This window comes from Theropithecus gelada, chromosome 5 (assembly GCF_003255815.1).
Source record: "Theropithecus gelada isolate Dixy chromosome 5, Tgel_1.0, whole genome shotgun sequence".
Lineage (NCBI taxonomy): Eukaryota > Metazoa > Chordata > Mammalia > Primates > Cercopithecidae > Theropithecus > Theropithecus gelada.
In genome coordinates this window covers 1948762-1960885 of record NC_037672.1, presented here as the reverse complement: position 1 = coordinate 1960885, position 12124 = coordinate 1948762, and the positions used below count along the sequence as shown (strand labels likewise).

Here is a 12124-nt window from a genome sequence, read left to right as displayed (position 1 = left end):
AGTCTTGGTTAACATTTTTTTTCTTCTTTTAGCACTTTGAATACATTGGCCCCCTGCCTGTAGGCCTTCAAAATTCCTGATGAGAAATGTGCTGATAATCTCCTTGAGGATCCCTTGTGGTATGGTGTAGCTTATTCCATCTTGAATTGTCATCCCCAGGTGTTAAGGGAGGAACCTGGTGGGAAGTGACTGGATCATGGGTCAGTTTCCTCCATGCCATCTCATGATAGTGAGTGAGTTCTCTCAAAATCTCACGGTTTTATAAATGGTAGTTTTTCTGGGGCTCTCACACACTTCTCTCCCGTGCCACCATGTACAAAGGTACCGTTCGCCTTCACCACGACTGTAAGTTTCCTGAGGCCTCCCCTGTGATGTGGAACTGAGAGTCATCGATTAAACCTCTTTCCTTTATGAATTACTCAGTCTTGGGTAGTATCTTTAAAGCAGTGTAAAAATAGACTAGTCCACCTTGTATGTAATTAGTAGCTTTCAAGATTCTTTGTCTGGTTTTCGAAAGTTTGATTATAACATGTCTCAATGTAGGTCTCTCTGAGTTCATCTTATCTGGAGTTCATTGAGCTTCTTTAGATGTTTACATTCATGTGTTTCATCAAACCTGGGAAGTTTTCAGCCATTATTTTTTCAAAAGTTGTCTCTGCCTCTTTCTCTCTTTACCATCTGGGACTCCCACAATAGATATGTTGGTCTGTTTGATGGTAGCCCACATGCCCCTTAGGCGCCGTTTACTTTTCTTCAATCTTCTTTTCTGTTTCTCAGGCTCAATTCTTTTTTGTTTGTTTCTCTTTATAGGTTTTCTATTTCTTCATTGATGCTGCCATTTTGTTCATACATGATTTTCTTGACTTTCTGCAGGTTTTCCTTTAGTTTTCTTAGCATCTTTAAGACAGATGTTTTAGAGTCTCTGTCCAGTAGATCTGTCATCCGGCCTTTCTTTTAGGGACAGTTTCTGTTTATTTTGTTTTCCCTTTAAATGGGCCATATTTTCCTGTCTCTTTGTAGGGTTTTTTTTGTTGTTGTTGTTGTTTTTCTGAACACTGGACAAGTGAGTCTAATAAGTCTAATAACGTGGTAACTCTAGAAATTAGATTCTTTCTCCCCTTGCCCTGGATTTGCTGTTTTTGTTATTTTTATTTATTGCTCTTATTTTCTTTTGATTGTTGCAGGCTGTTTCTATGCAGAGGATCAACCCAAGATGTAAATTTAAGGTCTTTCCAGATCTTTTTTGAGCCTGTACCTTTACCTGAGCATGCATAGTCACTTTCTAATTTTCTAAATTATCTACTTTTCCCCAAAGCTGTCTTTGAATGTCCTAGTCTTTTAATGTCTGGCTCCCAAAAGGGGAAAAACAGAAAAATGAAAGAGGAGGGCAATTGGTGCTGGCCCTTTAAATCCTCTTGAAGCTACATCAGCTGGAGGGGGAGGGGCTTGTAACAACTGAGGGAGGTGTAGTAACAACGGCAGCCCACCTCTTTGTCTGCACCTCTGTGATCAGAAGCAGCAATCAGGGATCCTGAGCACAGATACCCACTATTTGGAGAACAGGATCCTTCTTGCTCACCTTGCACACAGCTTGAGGGGTTCAGGGTGTGTTTATGGAGATACATATGGATATACGTATACACACACACATTTTTTCCCTGATCCTTTGAAAGTCAGTTACCGATATCTGACCTCTGACCCTAAACGCATCACAAGTCATTCTCTTTCGCAGCCACACCACCTTCCACACCTACAAAATTTAACATGAAGAAGAGCGTCTTGTCCAAATTAAAATTTTTCCCACTGCCCCCAAAAGCATACTTTATAGCTCCTCATCCCAGATTCAGGCTCTGATCAAGAAGCACACACTTCCTCTGGGTACTTCTTTAGTTACTCTCTTTTAACTCAGGATTCTTTTGTCCTTCATGACACTGACTTCCTTGAAAGGTCTAAGCCCCACGACCTGCAGTGATTGACACAGAGCCTAGTGCTCGCCCGGAGCAGGCTCCACTGGCCAGCGCTGCCCCACTACTGCAGGGGTAGGGGATTTAGCTTCACCAGGGACCACCTGACAAGGTCCCTGGAACCATTCTTATTTTCACAGCAGCCCTTTCTCTCTAGATCTCATCACATCTGTCTTCCATGAAATGTTCAACAATTTTTATCTGTGATCATTGTCTATCTGGTTTTCAAGCACTATTATTAATCTACTCTTTAATAGCCAGACTTTTCTACTAGATGACGAGCTTAAGGGCAACAAAAGGCAGAAACATGTATTCTATCTCCCTTCCTTTCAAAGACCACTCAGGCACTAAGGAGGCCACACTTCCCCAGCTGAAGTTATCCAGAAGCCAAAAGCCTGCTGTGTGAGGGAAAGGATGACATGCACCCCCACGGGGCTGTGGCCATTTAAGGAGCTGCCCTGGAAGGGCCCGGCAACACCTGTCAGGGTTGGGCATCAGGCCCAGAGCTGAGCACTCCAGATGCACTGTCTTTTATCCATGCCCACTTTTACACACATCATCCCATCCTCCTTTTCCTGAGAATATTGATCCCTCTAGCACCTAGGTTCTAAAATGCTTAGAAACATGGGCTTCACACAAGCAACAACCAACCAAAAATGATTCTGCTACACAACAGAGAAGATGCTGAGACCTTATCCAAAGAGCACCAAAAATTAAAAAGTAAAATACAATATTTTTGAAAAAACAAAAGAAGATGCTCAGACTTCCTCGTCTGTGTCCTCTCTACTTCTTGGAACGCTCTGCATGCACACCCGGACAAGCAGAGTCTCAGGGTGCCTGAGTGCTGAGAGGTGGTTAGCCTTAGCCCTCTGGCGCAGCTGAAAGACATGCTGCACCTCAGAAGAAAACATGCAGATGTTTGAAAATAAGCAGCCAAGGAGAGAAATGTTGGCGCTGCCACAGGGCAAAGTCCAGTTCTACCGGTGACCATCAGGGCTCCAGGTCCAGGACACTGCAGAAGCTCACAGTGGGGTACCCTTCCACATTACCTTGTCTATAGTGAGCATGTAGAAGTGGGTGATGTCGTTCTCATGTGCGTGCTTGATTCTCGCCATGCACTCCTCCTCATCGATCAGCTCCCCGACGTACTCGTTAACAAATTCTCCCTGGAAATCACAAGAATGTGGCCATGACAAAAAGCGTGCTGACCAATCCTCAGTGTCGGGGCTCAAGACTCCCTATCGTGATCACTTAGAACGGGCACCACACACATCAGCATATCTCCATGGAGGGCGCATACAAAGTCTTCATAAATTAAGTTCAAAGGATCTCAGACATATCTGTATGTAAAGGTTGCCAATGAAAAATGTATTAAGTATTCATGAAGTGGCAACACGCCAACCCTTGCTTCTTACATGACCTTGTCTCAGGAGGGCTGTCTGATAACCAAGCTTCTACATAACCCACTTTACACAGTGATCTCCACAAGAGAAAAAATGGCTACAAAGTATCTGACAGGACATACAGCAAGTCTGGGTGAATCAGCAGTCAGGCAGGTGAGGAACAAGGATGCTGGGGAGGTGTTTCTAAGCAACCTTTTGTGCTGTTGTTGGAACTGGCACCAGGCTTATGAACTCTCTGTGCTGGATCAGTCCTGGTATGGACCTGGGGTCTGAGACCACCCACCCCTAGGCCATGCCAAAACACATCAGGGTCAGCAGTTCCACATGTCTCTTAGTCCCTGGATGTCCTTGGGATGTAGTCTGGGAGCAGATGCAGGAGGTCAGCAGTCCTGGTGTCTACCAACAGCTTGGTCCTAGACTGTGCCAGGACCACCCCTCACAAGAGCAATCTCCTTACGCCTGCCTGGTGAGTGCTCCCAAGCACCTGGCTGCTAGCCCAGAGGAAAATGGGTCACTTCACGAATCTTCCATTTCATAAAAATAACCATCAAAATTCTGACATAAGGCATGCTTTAAGGGAATGTATGAGTTTTAGCAGATATCTTTCATGTAACATTTTAAAATATTCAATTGTAATAATTCAATTCAAAAAAATATTTCAGGTCAGGCACCAAGGCTCTTGCCTATAATCCCAGTGCTTTGGGAGGCCTAGGCAGGAGGATGGTTTGGGGCCAGGAGTTTGAAATCAGCCTAAGCAACATAGCAAGACCCCATCTCCAAAAAATAAAATTATTAGGGCATGGTTGTCTATGCCTGTAGTCCCAGCTGCTTGGGAAGCTGAGGTGGGAGGATGGCTTGAGCCCAGGATTCTGAGGCTGCAGTGAACTACAATCATGCCACTGCCCTCCGGTCTAGATGATAGAGAGACCCTGTCTCAAAACAAAAACAAAAATTTTTTTTTCCAAAAAATACCATTCTCACATGAATACAAAACCACCACAAGCAAACCTAAGTCTAATTCCCAGTGAACCGTAATTTCTCAAAAGCAGGGGAGGCGATAAGGGCACATACCTTTCTGATGTCCCTCTTGGCGACCAGGCCCCACCCTTTGCCATCTGTCTTGATGATCTTGGTCTCTGGGTACTGGCGCTTGGTGAAGCACTGGTTCTGGCAGAACTCGCCTGCGGGACACACCTGCGGGTGGCACTCAAACATCAGCATCCTGTTCAGACACTCTGAATCAAAGCCACAAGGATTCTCATCTGTGGGCTTGCAGTTGCACTTAGGGATTTCTGAAATATCCGCTGTGTAGATCTGGACTTTCCCGTAAGGCTTATTCACCTGCAGGGAAGGAGTAAGCTGTCTTGGCCCACAAACGAATGAAGAGCCTTCCAGATACCCTGGCACGCCCACCACGGCCTCTCCTTACCCAGCCTCCAGGTGTCCTTTTAGAAAGTTTCAGAGGCCTGACTGGGACACACTCCTCAGAACAGCCCTCCCCAGATCCCAGAGGAGCTCTCCTCTGCCTTCTTAGCACAGGAGGCAGGCAGGGCAACCCAATGCCCTCTCACGTTATTTTATCTTAGTGTCTGTGGCTCCTCGTTGATGAACAAGAGCTGACACATATCCAGTCAGGCCATTGTAAGATGAAGAGAGAAAACGCATGTTGACTGCTTAGTACACTGCAGGGCGTCCAGCAAACACTGGGTAAGAGCTCTTCTGAGCAGCTTCCCGACCCATCTCTCTGACTCTTCCTTTACCAAGCACCAGCAGCGAGCCACATGGGAGGCCACCCCAGGGGAGCAGTGCTGGGCAGGGGGGCACACCCTCTGCTCTCATGACCTTGTGGTTTATCATTAGTGAAAGATAAGCAACCAAATAATAAAGCAGTAGAGATAGCTGAAAATCCGCTGGGGTAGAAATGCACAATCTTAGGAAAGAGGTGGCGAAAGACACCCCTTTCGATGCTGTGGTGTGACAAACTGTACCCTTCGGAGAACAATCTGGGAATATTCCCCAAGAATCTAAACATTTCAGGCTCTCTGACCCTGTGATTCTGTTTCTGGGAATCCATCCCAAAGAAAATACTATATAAAGATGAATACAGAGTGCTTTCTTTACACACAAAGATATTGACTGCAGCCCACATTTTACAAGCAAAGGCAGAGCAAGCACTTGACTTCCGGCACACTGATCACAAACACTCGTCACGAACGGCCACAAGGCTCCTGGGGATGCGGCCCAAGAGGCACCAGCTCTGAGCACAGGCAGCCCTGAGGGGCCTGGAGCTCTCACAGAGCCCTGCCCTGGCCGCACTTCCTCCTGCTCTCCTGCTGGGGCTCTGGAGCTCACTAGAATAAACACAGAACTGGCAAGCCCCCCACCCCACACCCCGCCTTGGTCTCTGAGGTAGAGGATCTATGCCTTTGGGGCTCGGTCACTGAGCCCCGCTCCCATATGACTGACTCCCAGCACTTAGCAACAGCCTGGTGGAGGTGGGAGGCTCATCCCTCAGCTCCTCCTGCTCCAAGCAGCCTGGTCAGGACTGTCACCCCAACCCCTTTGCTAGCTACCAAGCCAAGCCTCATGCTCCAAGGTGGAACCAAGAACCCCCATGCAGATCCCCCCATGCCATTTGCTCATGGTCTCTTGCGTGGCCATCCATGCCAGGCACCACAGATCCTGGCTGGTGACAGTCCTCTCCCCAGCCATAGCCTGGGTGTGCCTGAGAACCGCTCACAGCCCCTGGGGAAAACTCCCTCCACACGCGTGCACGCAGCTCCCACACGCCACCTTGATGTGCTTGTATGGTGGGGGCTTGCGCTCACTCTCCTGTGTTTCTCGGGCTTCCCTCTGAAGCTTAATTTCACGAAAACGAGCTTCAGCTTCTTGCAGTGCTAAAAAGTCAATGAAATATGAGTAAAGATTTTAGTAAATAAAGGTAACTACTTTCAAGCTCCATATTTTTATAGTTCACTCTAAACTTTCAATGTTAAGTATTAGTTTCTGGTTCCCATAAAACTAGACTCTATGAACAACTGTCAGTGGGCAGGTATTTTTAAATGCGGCCAAGTGTGTGAGGCAGAGGAGTGCTCAGAGAACAGCCATCACCTCTCTACAAGGCAGGCCCAGGGCGGAGTTCATCAGGAGCTCCCTGTCCTCCACTATGGCCTAAGGACAAAGCACCAGGGTCAAAGCCTGGGACTTGCTGTTCTCAGACAGAAAATAAAAATGCACCTGAGGACAGGTGCAGTGGCTCACGCCTGTACGCCTGTAATCCCAGCACTTTGGGAGGCCGAGGCAGGTGGATCACCTGAGGTCAGGAGTTCAAGACCAGCCTGGCCAACATGCTAAAACCCCGTTCTCTACAAAAAAAAAATTAGCCAGGCATGATGGCAGGTGCCTGTGGTCCCAGCTACTTGGGAGGCTGAGGCAGGAGAATTGCTTGAACCCAGGAGGTGGAGGTTGCAGTGAGCCGAGATCACACCATTGCACTCCAGCCTGGGCCACAGAGCAAGACTCCGTCTCAAAACAAAAAACAAAAAACAAAACATGCAGCTGAGCTCCTCTTGAAGCGAAAGGGTCTCTGAGAGATGAACCACAGGCTCAAGCAAGAATAGAGGAAACACAAACCCCTACAATCCGTCCTGAGAAGGAGGCCAGTCCCATGTCAACGCTGGACGTGTCCTGTGGTCTGCCCTGTTTCTGCGGCTGCAAGTCAGCCACAAAGGGGTCTGGCACTACAGGACACCCACATCCATAGTCAGGAGACTTCGCCGACGGTCGCACCAAATACATCAGGCCACCTCTCAATTTCGTCTTGCCCTCTTAATAATTTTTAAAACTCTTTCAATGCCTACCTGTTCTTTATGAGGCCTCTGGGTGCCCACCATGCACTCCTACCACTCAGTGCAGCCTGCAAAGCTTTTGGCAGCACGGAGCTAACAGAGCTTTAAATGCGTGGGTCGCCGCCTGCAGCCATACAGGAGCGAGCACTGACCTGGCTGCAACACAGCGTGTGCTTCTCCCTGAATGAGCCACATGTACACCCTGGGTTTCCCCTGCTGGCCTCATTCTCTCTCAACCTGTGTCATAAACACCAGTTCCTCCAGTGAGGGGTCACACCCCATCCTGCCTCCCGCAAACGTGGGTCGCCAACCGGCCATGCCACGTCGTTGCTCCTGCCTCCCTGCAGCTGGGGAATCAGAGGCCAAGCACCTTGTCTGCTTGATCACCCGATTCCTCATGCGCTGAAAGGTAAAGTGAGCCCCCAAGAGCCCGCTGCACAAGGTCCAGACAACAGGACCCTTCCTTCAGATCTGCATTTTACATAAAGGCAAGCCATGGAACATTTCTGTAAATTAGTACTAAAAATAATTTCTGAATAATAGGTTTACAGAATTTTAATGAAATTAATCACAAACCAATGTTACAAAAGTTATCAGTATATCTTACTGTATGCTTAACAAATAAACCAGACTGCAAACTTTTCCCTAATTTAAAAATACAGATTGAATGTGTAGTCCAATATTTTCTACAAAGATAAAATTTTTAAAAATAGAAATTAGGGGTAAGAAAATGCACGAGAGTGCTGTCTCACTCTCTATCTGAAAATCTCCGTACCGTTTTTGAAGACTCTTCCGATCCCTCTGACCCCCTGGTAGCGGCTGCCCCGGTCCCCCTCCATGTACGGGAACACTCGCGCCTGATGCGTCCAGTAATAATCTTTAGACCCAAAGAAAAACACAGGGAATTCTCCAATCTCGTGCTTCATTTTCTGAATATTTGGGGGAACATTTTTGGGATGGCAAACTTCTGCCGGCCACCATCTATTATAAATATTAAAAACAGGATTCACAGACTCCTCAGAGAGAGCGACAATAATTTCAATACTTTAAGTACTGTAAAGCGAACACATGTGAACAGAAAAAACATAAAAGCATACGATTCTATGTCTCACACCTGTAGTTCCCAAGTTTCACCCAAATGATATCCTGGAAGTGCAGCTTCTTCCCAGCCCTGCAGTCATTGCAGAACCAGCTGCCGTCAGGCATCTCGATGTTCAGGCAGTCAGGGTGGAAGGCTGCTGGGCAGGACTCGCAGCACAGAAGGCTCCCCCCTGCAAGAGGAGGGCGAGGCAGCCAGGCTTAGCCTGTCTGTTATGGCTCAGCCCAGATTCAGTGCTTCACAATCTACAGCTATTACAGCCTTAACTTATAAACATCAGTTTAAAAACAGCGATCTGTACATTAGCACAAAAGCAAACGTCATTTTCACCACAAATAATTTCCTGTATGTTTGCGAAATGATTGCAATTAATTTAGAACTACTGCAACATACTATGAATGTGAAGATGCAGAGAACACTGTCAACATCAGTGAACACAGCACAGACAAGGAATGAACCTGCCTTGACACGTGGCTCCTGGGAGTGTGAGGCGTGTGCCGCAGACACCCCCAGGCCCCTCACCTTTGGAGCACACAAAGCACCAGCTCACGTTGACGTGGGCGTGATGTCGCTTCCCCTTCCGAGCAGTGAAGTGGGCAGTGCAGATGATGCTGTTGGAGGCGATCACTGAGCATCCTGCTGCCAGACAAGCATCCCCGCTGTGATAGGCAACGGGGCAGCGGACACACCGCATCATTTTACCTGAAGGCAAAGAAACACACCCTGAGGACCCCGAACAGTGACTCCAATCACAGTGAAAAGGGCAATTAATAATTACTCAGCCTCCATGAATTTGAAAAGTTAATGCTAAAATGAAATGGAGGTATTTGATTTTAAAAAAGCTTTCAGAGCAAAGGTGCTTCAAAACAATGTTTGAGAAAATGGTCATACATCTAAAAATGCTGTGTTTTTTGAGCCTGGGCACTGCAGGCATCTGGGGCATGTGGGCAGCCATCCTAGGCATTGTGCAGTGTTGAGCAGCACCCCTGGTCTCTACTCACTAGATCCCCAAAATATCCCCAGACATTGCCAAATGTCCCCTGGAGGACAAAATTGCCCCTGATAAAGAACCACTGGTGTCAAGAAGTACAGACAACCTGCCACCCTCATCCCACACACCTAACATTAGATAATCCAAATGTAATTTAATATAAAGATGTTTTCCTACATATAATGGGCCATTAAAACCAGAGCAAACAGGTTGGGCGTGGTGGCTCATGCCTGTAATCCCAACACTTTGGGAGGCCCAGGTAGGAGGATTTTTTGAACCCAAGAGTTCAAGACCAGCCTGGGCAACACAACAGAGAGACCTCGTCTCTACAAAAAAATAAACAAAATTAGCCAGGCATCGTGGTCCACACCAGGTGGGAGGATCACCTGAGCCTGGGAGGTCAAGGCTACAGTGAGCCGTTATCACGCCACTGCATTCTAGCTTCAGCAACAGGAGACCCTGTCTCAAAAAAAAGAAAAGAGGTCAGAGCAGTGGCCTAATAGTTCAAGACCAGCCTGGGCAACATGGTGAAACCTCATCTCTACAAAAAAATATAAAAATAGGCCAGGCGCGGTGGCTCACGCCTGTAATCCCAGCACTTTGAGAGGCTGAGGCAGGTGGATCACCTGAGGTCAGGAGTTCAAGACCAGCCTGACCAACATGACGAAACCCTGTCTCTACTAAAAATACAAAAATTAGCCAGGTATGGTGGCGCGTGCCTGTAATCCCAGCTACTGGGGGGCTGAGGTAGGAGGATCGCTTGAACCTGGGAGGCGGAGGTTGCAGTGAGCTGACATCGTACCACTGTACTCCAGCCTGGGCAACAGAGGGAGATTCCATCTCAAAAAAAAAAAAAAAAAAAAATTACAAAAATCAGCCAGGTGTGGTGGCATGTGCCTGTAGTCCCAGCTACTCAAGAGGCTGAGGCAGGAGGACGGCTTGAGCCTGGGAGGTCAAGGAAGTAGTGAGCTGTGATCGCACTGCACTCCAGCCTGGGTAACAGAGCGAGACTCTCTCTATGAAGGGGGGGGAAAAAAAAAAAGCCAGGACAAACAAAATCTATCAAAATGGTCCAAAAGTTGCCCCTCTCCTAAAGTTAAGCATCTTTAGGGTGATATTTAGGATGGAAAGAAGAAAAAGGGGGACAGGTCCTTTGTCAAAGAAAACCCAACCCAGCTGACGTCCAGTTAGTCACTCAAGATAATTAATGCTCTTTGGTGACAATTCCAAGAGCCCACCTTCCCAAGTGCCCATGGGCCTGCATCTGAATCCACAGCAAGGCTGCGCAGGTGCACCTGTACCTTTTGACGGCCTTGGGTTTGAAGGGTTGGAAGCGTGGCAGCTCACACAGCTGTGAAGGGGGCAGCGGAAACCTCGGCTCTCAAATACAGTCAGAGGGTATTTTTTCACACAAGCCTCATGGTAAAATTTTCCACACTGAGTTACCACACAGCGCTTAACATCTGTCTTGCTCTCTTTACACACGAAACACGAGTGAATCCCTAACAAAAAGTTAAAGAAGGGGTGGAGAGAGAGGTGCAAAGAACAAGAATTAAATTGCAGTTCTGAGCCACTAAAATCAAGCAGCTCCTCTTCAGAGAAAGCCACGTTGCTAAAGCACCTGGCCCTGTTTCCAACCTTGCTCACTAGTCCAAGCATTCTCCAGCAAAAAGATCCAGCCATCAAGGATTACCTTGCTGCAATCTGAGCTCCAGCTTCACCTGAAATACAGGAGAATCTTACTAGGCAGCCTGGCTGGGAAGGCCCAGTCTAACCGGCAAGAAACTTGAAGGAAGGGGCTCCTATGAAAAGAGGCCTTTCCTCCTCGAGAGCAGCCGGCCAGTGGTGGAGCCATCACTCATGATTCTGGGCTGGCAGACAGACACTCCCAGAAGTGAGGTGCTGCTGTGGGACTGCCACGGCCTGGGAGACTCTCCACGTGTCTTCCCGACCCAGGAAGTTTTCTGACATGAGCTAGGAGACTCCTTGGGCCCAGTGAGTAGGCAGGAAGGGCCATGGCTGTGCAGCTGTCCTCTCATCATTCTCATAGACCCCAGACTGTGCCAGGCGACACCTGATGCAGTAACATGGAGGCAGAACAACAGCACTGACAACTCAGGACAAGCCTGGAGCTGTTCTTTCTGTTGAAACTGAGGCTCAAGGTGACACTGTGTCTTCGTAAAGAACTCTATGTTCCTATGGACTTCAGTGTTCGGTGACCAACCAGGTTACCCGTACCCTTAACGCGGCACTGTCTGAGCGGCAGTGCCCTGTGGTGGCCGCCTCACATACAGCACAGGCTCAGGCCAGCCCACAGGATGAAAAGCCCATGACCTATCATCCCGCCCCACCCTGCCCGCCACCTGATGGAAAGGTACCAAGGGGGCACATATGATTGAAATCAGAGCAAACCCTGCAGCCACTGAGAGGTGGGTACACCTGCCAGGTGTGGGCTGCAAGCTCCAGAGAGGGCCAGGTGGTAGAGATGGGGAGGGAGCTTGTCCACTGCAGGCACCTCAGGGCAGGACTTTGTGCAGGGGGTTGCAGGAGCAGGTGGCCAGCCAAGCTGCAGAGCTGCCCGCCCGTGGGAACTTGCCTGAGGCACACTCGCTGCAGGTGAACCTCCCTTCTGGCCTCCGGGAAAGCCCAAGGCAGGCGAGGTGGAAAGCTCCGCAGCAGGGTCCTTCACAGAGCAGGAGGCTGCCTGGCTTCTCACACAGCTGCGGGGGCAGAGCAGGCGGGTAAGCAGCGCCCAGCAGTCCCTTCTGCACCTCTTACCACAAGGTAAGCCGTCTGCTTCTGTCTCCAGTAGCAGAAAA

General features: G+C 48.5%; 1 protein-coding gene across 3 annotated transcripts in view; it reads right to left on the bottom strand.

The window, feature by feature from the left end:
• Positions 1-12124, bottom strand: part of NSD2 (nuclear receptor binding SET domain protein 2) — a 113290-nt gene that overhangs the window by 17933 nt on the left and 83233 nt on the right. For all 3 annotated transcript variants that reach the window (XM_025384581.1, XM_025384582.1, XM_025384583.1), the window contains exons 11-18: positions 11902-12025; positions 10607-10807; positions 8837-9016; positions 8330-8486; positions 7991-8196; positions 6161-6264; positions 4439-4708; positions 3014-3130 (exon numbers count right to left, since the gene is read on the bottom strand). In XM_025384581.1, coding sequence (XP_025240366.1) covers positions 3014-3130; positions 4439-4708; positions 6161-6264; positions 7991-8196; positions 8330-8486; positions 8837-9016; positions 10607-10807; positions 11902-12025 — 1359 coding nt within the window. The remainder of the gene's footprint in view (positions 1-3013; positions 3131-4438; positions 4709-6160; positions 6265-7990; positions 8197-8329; positions 8487-8836; positions 9017-10606; positions 10808-11901; positions 12026-12124) is intronic.